The sequence below is a fragment of the Vulpes lagopus genome, chromosome 8 (assembly GCF_018345385.1).
Source record: "Vulpes lagopus strain Blue_001 chromosome 8, ASM1834538v1, whole genome shotgun sequence".
Classification (NCBI taxonomy): Eukaryota; Metazoa; Chordata; class Mammalia; order Carnivora; family Canidae; genus Vulpes; species Vulpes lagopus.
Genome location: NC_054831.1, coordinates 85,628,704 through 85,645,200, shown reverse-complemented (window position 1 = coordinate 85,645,200; position 16,497 = coordinate 85,628,704). Strand labels below are relative to the sequence as shown.

The window sequence follows — 16,497 nt, the reverse complement described above, 5'->3', positions numbered from 1 at the left end:
TTCTTTACCACAATGAGGATGTTCCTATTCTCTAGAGTGTCCAAAATTTTCACAAAGTGCATTCTGAATTTTTCAAAGACTTTCTATGCATTTATTGAGATGATCACATAAATGTTCTCCTTTATGCTATTAATATGATGAATTATATTGATTGGGGGTCTTGGGGTTTTTAAAGACTTTATCAAAGAGAGAGAAAGAGAGGGTGAGCATGGGGGGTAAGGAGCAAAGGGAGAGGGAGAAGCAGACTCTTCACTGAGTAGGGAGCCTGACACAGGGCTCAGTCCCAGACCCCAAGATCATGACCTGAACTGAAGGCAGATGCTCAACCAACTCAGCCACCCAGGTGCCCCTGATATTTTGACTTAACACATACTAGGTTTATCATCGGGGGTTTTATTCAGTTTTGAGTAACATAAAATTCTCACAACATGACCCACAGATTAGCAAGGTGTTTATTTCTCTTTTGGAAGAGTCCAGAAACAGGCATTAGGGGGATACTGTAGCCATTTAACAACCTACAAGGGGACCACAATTACTCATTTGTTTATATTGTTTTTGAACTATGTGCTCTCTACAGAAGTTACATTTTTCACAACGTGGGGAAAAGAGAATCAGAGGATTGGAAAAAGTCTCTAATCATGAAATCTTGATACACCAATAAGAAAATGCCAGTTTGACTGTAGAAAATTCAAACAGCTGTGCACATCTAGTCACCAAAGTAGGACTATGAATGGCGAGCTCATGGAGATGCTTGTGGAAGCCACCTTTGAGAGAACTGAAATTAAGTGCTTAGTGATTGGCTTGGGGCTGATATTCAACAAAGCCAATAGTTAGGAAGTCAAATTTGACGTTTGGAACTTCTGAACAGTTCTGTATCTGTCAATCTGTTGCTTGTATATCCTTTTGAGATTAATGGATTCACTTTGAATTCCAAATGTCATACAGGTTCCTCTTGTCCAATTCTAACTTACAACCATATAGCAAAGAAGAGTCTGGAAAATGTGGTTCTAAGTCTCATATAACACAATCCAGCACAATCATCATTGCCCCCAGATTTCATTCTCATGGTTGCAAAGGCTCTCCCTTCAACTCGAAGTGTTGTGTCCAACTTGCAGGAGTGAAGCACAAAAGGTGAAATTACCAAGTCTAATGAAACCATCCTTTTTGATAGCTTTGCACATTTTTTACTTACATCAACTATTTATTGACCAAAACAAATGGTTGTATGCTACATTAGCTACAAAAATTCTGCAGATCTCTCAATAGTAAAAATCAATAACTTATCTCAACAAGTACCAAAATCAATATGCCAATGACCACATGCATTACATATGGGAATAGAAATTAATTAGAAAGAATAACAAAAATTTTCAAATACACTTACCTACATACTAAAAACACTTAAGTCGGGGCAGCCCGGGTGGCTCAGTGGTTTAGTGCCACCTTCAGTCCAGGGTGTGATCCTGGAGTCCGGGATCGAGTCCTGCATCAGGCTTCCTGGATGCAGCCTGTTACTCCCTCTGCCTGTGTCTCTGCCTCTCTCTCTCTCTCTCTCTCTCTCTCTGTGTGTGTGTGTGTGTCTCTCATGAATACATAAATAAATAAATATTTTTTAAAAATTTAAAAAATAAAAAACTTAAGTCTAAGGAGACTTCACAATGGAAAAGATACCATATATTAGTGAACTATAAGGAAAATAACTTATCAGAAGTTGTATGATACACTTACAAGGAATTTGGAAGCAGCAGTTATATCACAAAGATTTATGTCAGAAAACACAAAGTTAGAAATTATGAGCTAGGAGTCACTTCAAAGATGAGACACTAATAAAGCAATTCCATATTTATAAAATTTTAAAGATTTCTCCTCCAATATGAATTTCCTTACATATAATAAAACATTAGATGCACCTGAAGCCTTTCCCACATTGATTATATTTGTTGTGCTTTTCTCCAAGGTGACTTTTTACTAGTCTTTGAAGCATGAAGGTAAACTAAAGGATTTTATGCATTCTTTACAGCCCTATATCCCAGTATGAGTTCTCACTAGCTGACTAAGAAATGAGAAAGACTTGAAAGCTTTTCGACATTCTTTAAATTTTTATGGTTTCTCCTCAATGTATAGCTTCTCAAATAAGCACTGAAGTGGTAGGAAATGCACTTTCCCACATTTCTTACACTAATATGCTTTCTCTCTGATGTGAATTTTCACAAGCCTTTGAAGGAATTAGATACAAGTTAAGACTTTCCTACACTCCAGATGTTAATACAATTTCTTGGCAGTATGAATTCTCATTATCTAAGCAATAAGAAAGCAGAAGTTACTGCATTTCACATATTCACAATATTTCTCTTCCAATGTGCAATATCACACATATAGTAAAATATGAAAAATGAAAGGATTTATCACATTGTTTACAATTATAAGGCCTCTCTCCAGTGCTTGTGGTTATTAAAAGGAAAGGAAAGAAGAAACTGTAGCCTTTCCCACATTTCTTACATGTATAGAACTCCTTTGTGATATGTTTTCCAACTTGTAGAGTAAGGTTTCAGAAATAAGTAAAGGTTTTCCCATATTCCTTATATTTGAAAGGCTTCACCTCAATGTGAATCTTACATGTACAGTAAGGGACATAGAAGAAATAAAGACTTTATCATACCCTTCTACAGTCAAAGGGTTATTTTCACTATGAGTTCTCACATGTGCCTAAAGGATGAAGGACAAATGAAGATTTTTCCACGATTTTTACATTTATTGTATGTAGCATTTTCCACATTTTTCTGAGAGATGAAAAAATGGAAGATTTTTTCATATTATATGAAATGAGGCTTAGCTTCATGGGTTTTACATATACAGCAATGGATGAAGAATGAATAATGGCTTTCCTACATTTTGTATATTATTTTCCAATGTGATTTTTTTACATGAGTCCTACAATGCAAAGAACAGCTGAAGGGCTCTCTATAGTCCTTAGATTGATAGGGTTTGTGTCAGTGTGTGATCCTATGTATATTTTAACAAATGAATAATATTTTTTCACATCCACCAAATTCATAACATTTCTCTTCAGTATGAGTTCTTCTGTGCACATTTAAATTTGAAATCTGGCTGAAGGTTTTCTCACAATGATTATCTTCATTATATTTCTCTCTAGTATGAAATATCTTCTACATATTACATATTAAAGTATTTTTCAAATATTTTCCAATTTGATGCTATTCGTAGAGGTTTTTAACCATATGAATTCTTAAATATCTCTCCTATGTCTTAATGCTGATCTTCCGTGTCATGACAAAAAAAGACGAGGAAATTTTTCCACATTGTTGGTGAAGTGACATAATACTAATTTAAGGTAGACTCTGTTAATAAAGACTGTGTATTCTCATTCTTAGATGAAATAACCGCCCAAAATGTTATAGGTAAAAAGTCAATTTAGTATACCAAATGGAATACAAGAAAGTACAAAATTAAGCAAAAACAAACACATAGAAACCAAATCCAGTAAACAAGAGGCAAAGGAATGAAAACAGATGATACAAAAAATTGCAGTAGAGGCACCTAGCTGACTCAGCTGGTGGAACATGTGATTCTTGATCTAGGGGCTGTTTGAGTCTCACCTTGGATATAGAGATTACTTAAAAATAAAACCTTTTAGGGCACCTGGGTGGCTCAGTCAGTTAGCATCTGCTTTGACTCACATTATGATCTCAGGGCCCTGAGACTGAGCTCCACATCAGGCTCTGTGCACAGCATGGAGTCTGCTTCTCCCTCTCCCTCCCCTCTGTTATCTTTCTGGCTCTCACTCTCTCTCAAATAAATAAAGTTTTTAAAAAAATATAATCTTTAAAAATTTTGCAATGGACACAATCATATAAACAATTATATAAAATATAAATGGAATGAACTCTTCAAGAGGCAGAAATGACAATACTGGATAAAAAAGCAAGATCCAACTCTCTAGTTTACATAAGATGTATTTAAAATATACAGACAAGATGAGAAAGTAAAAGGGGAAAAAAGATATCATATGAATCCCAAGCATAAGAAATATGGGGTGATTTTATTATTATAAGATTTACAGTATTACTGGAGACTAAAAGGGATGGTTCATAATACTTAGTGTCAATTCATCCAGAAGATAAAATAACTCTACCAATGTGCAAATATAATAACAGAGCTTCAAAATACATGAAGTTTTAAAAAGTGCCACACTTGAAGGGAGAAATAGATAAATTCACAATCATAATTTAAGAGTTTAACATTTTATCTCAGTAATTGATAGAACAAGTAGGACGCAGTGGTAAGAATAAAGAAAATGTGAGCAACATTATCAAGCAACTTGGTTTATTTATTTATAGAATACTACACACATATTTATTTCAAGTACACATGAGAAATTCATCAAGATAATTCATATATGGGATAACAACAAAACCCAATAAATTTCAAAGGATTGAAACTATACAGCATATGTTCCCAGACCAAAAGAGTTAATTTGAATATGAAAAATGTTGCATCTGGATATTTGGGAATGAAGCAACATGCTTCCAGTTAGCCAACAGGTCAAATCAAAAATCAAAAGGGATATCATAGATAAATTTAAATTGAATGGCAAAAAGATCACCATGTATCAAAATTCATGAAATGCAACTAGAATAACATAGAGAAGGAAATGTATAGCTTTAGGTTATATATTTTAATCTATATTTAAAAAGTTTTAGCAACAATGATACAAAACTTCAGAGAAACTGGAAAAAGAAGAGAAAACTAAATCCAAAGTAGTATAGAAAAATAAATAAAAATGTAAGAGTGGAAATCAATGAAACAGAAAACAAAAATAGGAAAATGACAAAGAAAAAAACTTTTTAATAAAGATTAATAAAATTGATACTGATAAAGCAATACTGATAGACAAAAAGGAGACAAAATGTATTTTACCAATATCCAGAATGAAAGGGGCATTACTACAGATCCCAAATAAATTGAAAAGATGATAAAGGAATATTATCAATAACTTCATGTCAATAAATTTAACATTGTAGATAAAATGGACAAATTGTTTTTTAAAAACCTGTTATGAACTGACACAAAAAGAAACAGGAAAATGGCATTGTAGCATATCTATTTAAACAATTTTTTGCAATTCAAAATTTTTCCACAAAGAAAATGTTAGCCACAGATGCCTTCTGTGGTAAATTCTATCAAATACATAAAGAAGAAATAATAAATATCTTACACAAACTCTTTCATAAAAGAAAGGAGAAAACAATTGCCAAATCATTTTATGAGACCAGTATAATCCTGAAACTAAACCTGTTAAGAGCATAACATGAAAAAATACATAGATCAATATCCTTCATGAATATAAACACAAAATTCTCAACAACATTACTAGCAAATTTGATCTACCAATAGATACCATATTTTTCACACAGCTGTATGCCACCTGGAAGAAAAACATAAACAATTTGCTTCGTTAATCATAGCCATAGAAATGCTCTTCTGTTTCCAGTCTGCAAGACTCCAGTTTATTGGATATCCTTGGATATCTTTGTATTCTTCTGCTAATCCAGGTGCCCCAAGTTGTGTAAGTTCTTTATGTAGAATGGAGAGGGACTTGATTGAGATTTCAGCGCTCAGATTCCAATTGTGATCACATCACTAGTACTGCAATGGCCACTTGAACTTGCAAGTTGGAAACAACCAATAGGACCAGGACTATAGTTAAGCAAGTGCCTCAGAAGCATAATTAATGGGTCTTTTCAAAACTTAGTATTAAAGATAGATACTATTTAATGAAATATTCTAAAAAAATCAAACTTAATAGAAAATCCATTGTGAACAAAATATCCAAATATTAAATAAAGAAGGGATCTAACACTATGCTTGCAAAACTTGGTCTCACCCTAATCCCACCCTAATCCCTCACCCTATCACATTCTGATGTCAACTTTATTGTTTCCTGATTTCACTGGGGGAAAAAAATGAGCATACCTACAGTAAAGTTCCTTCTCCTGGGATGCTCCTTCATGGACAAGAGGGCTAGCAAACATCTAGATCTGATAATGCTGGCATAGTTAAATTTACAAAAAAAAAACTCCTTTAGTTTGCAAATATGATCTCTTCTAGAATATGTTATTAATGCCAAGTTTATTATATATGCTTATGCATTAAAGAAAAATATCTTTATAATGTGGAAAAACAAAGTTATTCTGGTATATATCTGTGCATGCAGCATATCTCCACCATCTACTAAAGCTACTCCCTCCCACACACCTTCAAATGCACACATAAACAAACATGCACAGATACACAAACACTATGGGTGCAGCTGTGGAGTTCTAAAATTGCTTGAGGCATTACCGTTCATGTATCATGAAAGACAGTTATTGCTTTTTCATGGCTGTGGTGATAAATTGGAAGTAATGCTCTTTTCAAGGCATGACAGATCAATCCAAGGAAGACATAAATATTCATCCTTTAGAGATGACTTTAAATTGTACACTTTACCAATAAAATATTTGTGAAGTAATACAGGAAAGCAATAATGGATACTAACACCTGAGGGTCTCTGAACCTGTTACAAAACACACATCTGTGCATATTGAGAAGGTGTTAGGAATTTCTAATCATTCTGCCAGGCATATTTTACCAGGACATGTAGATTGATGATATGGTTATTAAGACTTTCAGGACAAAAAAAAAAAAAAGACTTTCAGGACAAATATTTGGGCAGTTTATTTTACTATGCAGAATTTTGACCCTGCTACTTCCCTGTCTGAGACAGAAACCAGTTCTAGATGACTTCATAAACATCATAGTCATTTTGTCAGGACACCACTCCTGCAGGTTACTTTTGGGTTACTCCTAGCCAGGAATATTCCTTTGAAGATTCAGTTACTTGTGTATGTTTGTATTAGCCAAATTGCAAAATGACTGAATAAAGATACAAAATTAGCCACAGTAGATCAGAGTATTCATCTTATGATCACAAGTTGGCTGCTTCAGCTTGAGGCTTATTCCCCAAAACCCATGCTAGTTATGAAAAAGAAAAATGGGCAAAAAACCTGAGGAACATGTCACTTCACACCACCCCTTTGAAAAATATTTGCCTTAATTATACTCAAATCAAAGTCTTCTGCACCCTGAAGGAAACCATCAACAAAACAAAAAAGCAACCTACTAAATAGGAGAAATTTTTTGTAAATGATATATCCACTAAAGGGTTAATATACAAAATACATAAAGAACTTACACAACTCGGGGCACCTGGATGGCCCAGTCAGTTAAGCTTCCGACTCTTGGTTTCGGCTTGATCTCAGGTTGTGAGATTGCCCCCTGGTTCAGGTTCTTGAACTTGCTCACACTCTCAAAAAAAAAAAACAAACCATACAACACCAAAAAACAAATAATTCAATTTAAAAATGGGCAGAGGACTTCAAAGGTATTTTTTCTAAGAAGACATATAGATGTCCAACACACACATGAAAAGAGGCTTGACATTACCAATCATCATGGAAATGCAAACCAAAACCACAATGAGATAACATTTTATGCCTCTCAGAATGGTTGGTATCAAAAAGACAAGAAATGGCAAATGTTGGCAAGGATGTGAAGAAAAAGGAACTCTCCTGCACTATTGGTAGGAATGTAAATTGGGGCAACCACTGTGGAAAACAGTATGGTGCTTCCTCAAAAAATTAAAAACAGAAATATCATACAGAGGCGCCTGGGTGGCTCTATCAGGTAAGCATCTGACTTCAGCTCAGGTCATGATGTCAGGGTCCTGGGATCCAGCCCTGTGTGGGGCTCCACGATCAGCACAGAGTCTGCTTCTCCCTCTCCCTCTGCCTCCTCCCTACTTGTGCACATGCTCACTCTCTCTCCCTTTCTCTCAAGTAAATAAATAAAATCTTTAAAAAAGAAATACTATATAATCTAATAACTACACATTGGTTGTTTACAAAAAAAACCCTCCTAAAAATACTAATCTGAAAAGATATATGACCTCTATATTTATTGCAGCATTATTTACAATAGCCAAGGTATGGAAGCAAACTAAAAGTCCATCAATAGATGAATGAATAAAGATGTGTGTGTGTGTGTGTGTGTGTGTGTGTGTAATATATATATATATATATATATATATATATATATATATATATATAATGGAATTTTATTCAGCCATAAAAAAGAATGAGATCTCACCATTTGCAACAACATGGATGGACCTAAGGGTATTAAGGTAAGTGAAATAAGTCAGACAAATACCATATGATTTCACTTACAAGTAGCATCTAAAAAAAAAAGAAACAACCCTGAACAAACAAACAAACAAAACCCTGAAACAAAAACAGATCCTTAAACACAGATAATAAACTGGTGTTTGCCAGAGGGGAGGGGTAGGAGGGATGGGAAGAATGGGTGAAGAAGAGTGGGAGATATGGGCTTCCAGTTATGGAATGTATGATTTGGGGGAATGAAAGGTACAGCATAGGGAATATGGTCAATGGTTTTGTAATAGCACTGTGAGGTGAGAGATGGTAGCTATACTTGTGATGAGTAAAACATAATGTATAGAGTCATTAAAACACTATGTTGCGCACCTAAAACTAATGCAACATTGTGTATCAACTATATTTCAATTAAAAAAAAGAAAAATGGAAAGAAAAAATTTCCATTAAGCACAATGCCCCAATTGTCCTTTTAAATCACTAGCAATAAATAGCTGAGTACTAGGACATTCCTACCTGTAAGAGATTATGGAAACAAGAATATTTTGGCCTAGAGTAGGGGAAGGCAAAGACGAATGGGTTCAGAATGGCTTTTTTAGTAGCTATTTGTATTTGTTTCTTATCATTGATATAACAAATTGCCACAAACTTTGTGGCTTAAAAACACAAATTTATTACTTTATGGTTCTAGGGGTCAGAAGTCTAAAATGAGTCTTACTGCGCTACATTTAAGGTAGGGCTGTGTTCCTTTCTGGAGGCTCTAAAGGAGAACATATTTTTGCCTTTTCTAGCTTCTAGTGCCTGCCTGCATTCCTATACTGGAGGCTCCCTTCCATCTTCAAAGTCAGTAAAGGCTGGTGGAGTCTTTTGTAAAACATCACTATGACACTGACTCTTCTGCTTCCCACTATCACCTCTTATTAAGGGTTCTTATGATTATGTTGGACTCACCTGGATAATCTAGGGTAATCTATCTTAAGGTTTGCTGTCAACTTTATTTCTATCAGCAACTTGAATTCTTCTTTGATACATAACAAATGATAGAGTTCCAGATCTCAGGACACAGATACTTCATGGGGCCCTTATTCTCTTTACCACAGTCCACCCTGTGGCTCCCAAAGATTCACATCCAAACAACATAAAAAATATATTCAAAATCCCCAAAGATCTCATCTCATTACAGTATCAACTCAGTCCATAATTTCATCTAAATTTCATCAACTCCAAAACTCAAAATTTCACCATCTGCATCATCTAAATCAGGTATGGGTGGGACCATAGGTACTATACATCCTGGGCATAATTCCTCTCCATCTGTAGACCAGTGAAACTAAACAAATTATCTGTTCTCCAAACTGTATCATGATGGGACAGGCACAGGACAGCAACTAATAGCCATTCCTGTTCAAAAACAAAAAATAGAAAGTAGAAATAGTCAGATGCCCCCCAAAACACAGAAATCCATCCAGGAAAACTCTATCTCCTCTTAAGGCCTTGGTTTGGACCTCCACCCTCTGAGATCCAGGGTCTGTTTTGAGCCTTCCTTTCTTTCTCATAGAGGGTACTATGTTTTTTGGCCTAAGGAGTTTTTTCAATTATTGCTTTCTCATAGAATTGTGCAGTACAATAGGTTTCTCTTATATCATTCAAGCTGGTAATACTTCTAATGGCAAAACATTCTCAAGAACTGTTTGAGTCCCTTGTGTCTGTCACAGGGATTCTTTCTCCCAGATAATAGGCTACTTCACAGTTCTTGCCAGTATAATTTCATCTCTATTTCTGACTTCTGCTGGGATGGCTGGGATCTCCATGAATTGCATGCCTAATCTCTTTAAAGAACCTGCTATCTAACTAAATACTCTTACCTTTTAATCCTTTCAAGGTGCTAGCAAAAGATTGTCCTGTGACCCCTTGGCTCTTGCTCTAGAGCATACTTTCCTAATTTGAGCCTCGTGAGAAAAGCCTGAAAAGGCTAAAAATTTAGCACATTACCCAGTTCTAGTCCCTTTTAAAAGCTTAACAGTTCTTCCCACCATCTATCTTATTCCTCTCACATTTTATTATAAGCAGCAAGAAGAAACCGGGCTGCACCTCATTTCTTTCTGATCTCTTACCATTAGTGACTTTAACATCCATATTTCTACCATCTCTTCATAATTATTTGGGTATTCTTTTTTTTCTCTAGAGAGAGAGAGAGAGAGATGGAACACCAGTGCTGGAGAGTGAGGGGAGGGGGGGGGTAGGGAGAGAGTCTTAAGCAGGTTCCTAGCTTAGCATGGAGCCAGATGTGGGGCTTGATCTCAGGACCCTGAGATCATGACCTGAGCCAAAATCAAGAGTTGGACACTACTGAGCCACCCAGACACCACGATTTAGGTATTCCATATAGCAACATATATATTCTCCACGATGCTCCTTACTTCATTCTGAGACTTTGACAGCAGAGTTGTTAACATCCATATTTCTAGCATCAGTCTGTCCAAAAAAATCTAGGATTTTTCTATCATGCTTTTCAAAATTCTTCCACCCTCTGCCTACCTTCTAGTTCCAAACAACTTCTATGATTTTAATTATTTGTTCCAGGTACCAAAACCTTTATTGTTCAGGGTTCAAACAGAGAAACAGAACCAGCAGATTTGAGAGATTTGTTGCAAGGAAATAACTTACCCAATTGTGGGAGCTGGCTAGGCAAGTCCAGTATCTGTAAGACAGGCAATTAAAGGACTGGCTGAAACTCTGGGGCATAAGCTGAAGCCTCTGCCCAAAGGGAAAATTCATCTTAGGGAAAATTCATATCTGCCCTGAAGGACTTTCACCTGATGAATCAGGCCAACACAGAACATCTGGGATATTCTCCTTATTTTCAGGTTGACTAATTAGCAACCTTAATTCCATCTGAACCTTAATTCCTCTTTACAATATAGCTTAATATTTAACAGGTTCCAGGAATTAGGATCCAGATATCTTTAGGGGTCCATTATTCTGCCTACCACACCATTTTATAGCATCTGCAAAATTAAGAGGCTCCTGGAGATAGAGGAGTCCTGAAAACAGAGCTGATTATTTCTTCAAATCATTCAACACCCTCACCAATATATTTTTAAGTAAGTTTTCTTTGATTAACTAATATTAATCATGTAATTATTTTCTTTAAAATCCCCTAACAACAAGTACAATGTCATCATCCAAAGGCAACTAGATATTGGCATGTTGTGCCATCAAAAGATCCTCTAGGCCTAGAACTTGGAAGTCACTTAAGAATTACTCTGCAATCACAGTACATAATTGCAAGCAATGCTTTTCCTGGCACTAAAGCTGTTAAAGTATAGAGGAACACCTTTAATGTAATCTGGGTATGAGTAAATCTGTCTAGGACTCTTATCAGAATCATAATTTAAGTTACATGTAAGTAAGAACCCCTATGTTTTTCAACATTAATGAAAGAATGGATGATAGATATATTTTCATGATGTGACATATGTATTTCAGAGCAAAAATCTAATGCTTACAAGTGTGACTTTTTAAAATAAATAGCATAAAAATGTACAGTTGCTGCCTATTTATAAAACAAAAATCCAAAAAGAGCTTGGAAAAAGTGGACATGGGTAAATACAAATTGATTCCACTCGAAACACAAAAGGGGTTATGCAAAAGTCATAGGTGGGTTAATAACAAAACCTAAAAAGACTTCCAGTAATTTAAAAATGAAGTGTGTAGGGCAGCCCGGGTGGCTCAGTGGTTTAGCGCCACCTTCAGCCCAAGGTGTAATCCTGGAGACCCTGGATTGAGTCCCACATCAGGCTCCCTGCATGGAGCCTGCTTCTGCCTCTGCCTGTGTCTCTGCCTCTCTCTCTCTCTCTCTCACTCTGTGTGTGTGTGTGTGTGTGTGTGTCTCATGAATAAATAAACAAAATATTTTTTTTTTAAATGAAGTGTGTAGAAAGGAATCATTCCCCTTTTTAAGTAAACTCCATCATGGAGCCCAAAATGGGCTTTGAACTCATGACCTTGAGACCAAGACCTCTGATGAGATCAAGAGTCAGAGGCTTAACCAATTGAACCAACTCCAGAAATCAGACATTCTTAGTGTTACCGTTAAGAGTAAATTTACTACGTATAAACAGGGGGAAAGTACAATTAAAATTACTACTGGATTTTAAAAAGCAACAGAAAGGCCAAGGAGACAAAACTAATGGAAAAGGAAAAGAATAAGTTTCAAATACCTAAACTATTCCGGAAAGTTGGATTGGAAGGTTGGATTTCCCTCTGACTTCCTCCCAAGATCCTGGCTTACAATATTGGGGAAAATCGGCTTCAAGAACTTGAACTCGCTGGTCCCTGAGCCTCCCGTCAGACACACCTCGTACTGGTAGCTCTGGGACAGGGTCCCCGCGCCGCTGACGTCCACCAGGTGGCCCGGGAAGTGGCCCTCGGGCACCGCGCAGCCACCCCCCGACGCCGCCCCGCTCCTCCTGCACAGCCGCACCGCCACGAACGCCAGCGCCGAGCACAGGAAGAGCGACGACACGGACGCCAAGGCGATGACCAGGTAGACGGTGAGCGGGTCGGCCCGGGCCTCGGCCGCCGCCACGTCCGGCAGCGGCAGGTAGGGCTGCGAGAAGCCGTCCACCAGCAGCACGTGCAGCGTGACGCTGGCCGACAGCGGCGGCTCGCCATTGTCCTTGACCAGCACCAGCAGCCTGTGCCTGACGGCGTCGCGCTCGCTCAGCAGCCGGGCCGTGCGCACCTCGCCGTTGTGCGCCCACACGCCGAACAGCCCGGGCTCCGTGGCCTTGAGCAGCTGGAACGACAGCCAGGCGTTCTGGCCCGAGTCGCCGTCCACCGCCACCACCTTGGTCACCAGGTAGCCCGCCTCGGCCGCCCGCGGCACCAGCTCGGTGCAGGGCGCAGAGCCGTTCTGCAGCGGGTACAGCACGAAGGGCGCGTTGTCGTTGTCGTCCAGCACCAGCACGCGCACCAGCGCCTGGCTGCTCAGCGCGGGCGAGCCGCGGTCGGCCGCGCCCACGCGGACCTCGAAGGCCTGCAGCGCCTCGTAATCCAGGGACCTGAGCGCGAACAGCTGCCCGTTGTCCGCGTTGATGGACACCAGCGAGGCGAGCGGCAGCTGCGGGTCCCGGGGCGGCAGCAGCGAGTAGGTGACCTGGGCGTTGGCGCCCGCGTCCCTGTCGGTGGCGCTCACGGTGCCGATGTGCAGGGCGGGGCTGTTGTTCTCGCGGACGCGCAGGGTGTAGGTGGTCTGGCTGAAGGCGGGGGCGTTGTCGTTGACGTCGGAGACCGTCACGGTGATGGTGTGCTGGGTTTGCAGCCTGGGGGTCCCCAAGTCACTGACGGTGATGGTGATGTTGTACTCCGCCTGGCTCTCTCTGTCCAGCGCCCCATTTGTTACCAAGGTATAGAAATTCTCTTCTGATGGTTTCAGGAGGAAAGGTAGATCATCCTGGATGCAGCAAGTCATCTTTCCGTTGTCCCCCGAGTCTCGATCTCGAACTCTAAACAGGGCCACCTCTGTTTCTGGAGAATTTTCAGGAATGGGGCTCGTGAGTGATGAAATAGTTAGTTCTGGGAAGTTATCGTTAACATCCACCACCTCAATGGAGACAGAGCATCTTCCAGAAAGCCCTCCACCATCAGATGCCTCTATTTCCAGCTCATATGAAGATATTGTCTCAAAATCTAGTTTTTTAATCAGTCGAACTTCTCCTGAAAAGTTGTTTAGCTCAAAAGTTGTACTTATCTCCTGAGAACTATAAAAATAGGAGTAGGATATCTCCCCATTTGTCCCAGTGTCTAAATCTCTAGCAGAGACCTTGACAACTAGCATGCCCACAGGGCTGTTCTCTGGAACTTGAACCTGGTAGAGTGTCTGTACAAACTTAGGGGCATTGTCATTGACGTCCAGGACCAAGATGCGAACCTGAGCAGCACCAGACCGGGGCGGAGAGCCTCCATCCAGCGCTGTGAGAGTTAATTTGAGCTCAGCCTGCTCCTCCCGATCCAGCTCTTTGACTAGTACCAGTTCTGGGTATTTCCTACCATCCCCTCTGGTGCGGGTAGAAACACGGAAATGAGAGTTGGGACTGATGCTGTAATTTTGGATGTTGTTGTTGCCCACGTCCAAGTCCTGGGCTTTTTTCAAAGCAAACACAGTCCCAGGAGGGCTTGTCTCCACGATTTTCAGAGTCATTTCTCTTTCAGGAAATTCAGGAGAATGATCATTTATATCTCTCACCAGTAGCTCACCCCGAAATACTCCCAATGGGTTTTTCAGTAACACTTGGAAATGCATTACACATGGATCTGTAGAGCCGCACATCTCCTCCCGATCCAGTTTCTCACTTAATACCAACTCCCCGGTCTGCAGATCAAGCTGCAAGCCGGGTTCGTTATCCTCAGAGACCACCCGGGCTCCCCGCGCTGCCAGCTCCCCTACTCCCAGTCCCAGGTCCTTGGCCAGGTTGGCCACAAATGAGCCACTCTCCGTTTCCTCCATCACGGAATAGCGACGGGATTCCCAGCCTGCCAGAGCCTCTCCCAACAGGAGAAAGAGAATCAGGACTTGCCTTTGTTTAGGAAAGCACTCCCCTCCGGCCTCCATCTTTACTTCCACAAACGCCTTTCCAAAAACAGGGCTCACCTCTACCTTAGGAACAGTGAAGGATCTCTCGGTTGGTAACTATCCGGAAATGCTGATGAGTATCGTGACGTACTGGTCCTGAACTCTGCATACAAGCTTTTGTTTCCGGCTATAGATGGGAAGTAGAGTTCGCAGCAGTTCCCGGGCTGCTTTTTTTTTTTTTTTTTAAGCCTTAGCCTGCAGCGCCACCATGCGTTGTCTTCCAAAAGAATCGGTACAATTGTCTTTTCTCTGATCCAGCCAGCAATTGGGAGTTTGGAAAGGGTTTGAAGGAGGTAATATTATCAGAAAACCATGTAATTATAATTATTCATTCTTTCACTCAAAGAAGTGTTATTGTTATTTACATATTAAGTTCTGAAATAGATCACTAAACAACCCAAATATAATCTCTACTTTATACAAACTGTAGACTGGGTGAAGTGCTCCAAAAGTTGAGAAGTGTAAGAAAACAATAGTAATAAATCATGTTGTAAAAACAACAGTATATACTTAAGTGATTTCTTAAAATTCTCTCAGCAAGAAAGATGAATTCCTCTAGATTTTCTTTCAAATTCTAGGCAGTGTATGTGATAGAATGATGGTTCCCGTTGGTTGAATCACAACAAAGAAAAAGCTACCAGTTAAATCCTAGTTTATGATATCACTTCCACATAAGGTCAGGGAATTATGATTTTGTAAAACTTCCAAACAATGGTAAAATGCATATGAAGGCACTTTCTATATCTCTAACCCTACTTTTCCTCCTTAGCATTTATCTGATATGGCATACATGTACATACTTACTTTTTTCTTTTTAAAAATATTTTATTTATTTGTTCATGACAGACACACACAGAGACAGGCAGAGACACAGGTACAGGGAGAAGCAGGGAGCCCGACGTGGGACTCAATCCTGGGCTGAAGGCAGCACTAAACCACTGGGCCACCGGGGCTGCCCTAATTTCTTCTTTTCTGTGTCATTCTTGGGATTGAGATCTTTGTTCTATTAATGTCCACATGTCCAACATCTGGAACATACAGTAGATGCTCAACAACTATTTGTTTAATAGCTCAATCAATAAAGCACAATTAATTTTAAAATTCTGGTAGATGGATTCTTTTCTTAAGAAGATCCAAGTTCATTATATGAGCTGGATAAACAAGACACCATGTTCCCAAATAGCCATTTTCTACACTCTTTAGAAAAGTAATTTGCAATACTTCAGAATGATCTAAATATTTTTCATTAAATGGCAAAATACTCTGGCATCCCCTATGCAATGGAATAGATTCTAAAAAACAAAAACCAGAACATAGCGACCAGGCTATAAAGATCCTACAAATAAGGTACATCTCTTAACTCTGGGAAATGAACTAGGGGTGGTGGAAAGTGGGTACATGCCAATTGATTCCACTTGAACACAATAAGGGTTATGCATAAAGTCAAGGTGGGTAATAAAAAACTAAAAAACTTCAGTATTTAAAAATGAAGTGTGTAGGGCAATCCGGTGGCTCAGTGGTTTAGCGCACCTTCAGCCAGGGTGTGATCTGGAGACCTGGATGAGTCCCACATCGGCCCCTGCATGGAGCCTGCTTCTGCCTCTGCCTGTGTCTCTGCCTCTCTCT

At 39.2% G+C, this 16,497-nt stretch overlaps 1 protein-coding gene across 4 annotated transcripts; it reads right to left on the bottom strand.

The window, feature by feature from the left end:
* Window positions 1-4,165: 4,165 nt before the first annotated feature.
* On the bottom strand, window positions 4,166-16,236 carry LOC121497934 (protocadherin beta-15-like). 4 transcript variants are annotated; one of them, XM_041767757.1, is made up of 3 exons: window positions 12,458-16,236; window positions 10,902-10,935; window positions 7,287-7,366 (listed from the first exon to the last, which is right to left on the bottom strand). In XM_041767757.1, the coding sequence occupies exon 1, from the start codon at window positions 14,848-14,850 to the stop codon at window positions 12,463-12,465; it is 2,388 nt and encodes a 795-aa protein (XP_041623691.1). In that variant the 5' UTR covers window positions 14,851-16,236; the 3' UTR covers window positions 7,287-7,366; window positions 10,902-10,935; window positions 12,458-12,462. The 4 variants fall into 4 exon arrangements, with proteins under 4 accessions (XP_041623690.1, XP_041623691.1, XP_041623692.1 ...); XM_041767758.1 differs by lacking the exon at window positions 7,287-7,366 and adding an exon at window positions 8,246-9,635; XM_041767756.1 differs by lacking the exon at window positions 10,902-10,935 and having other exon boundaries at window positions 4,166-7,366.
* Between the last annotated feature and the right edge of the window lie 261 nt (window positions 16,237-16,497).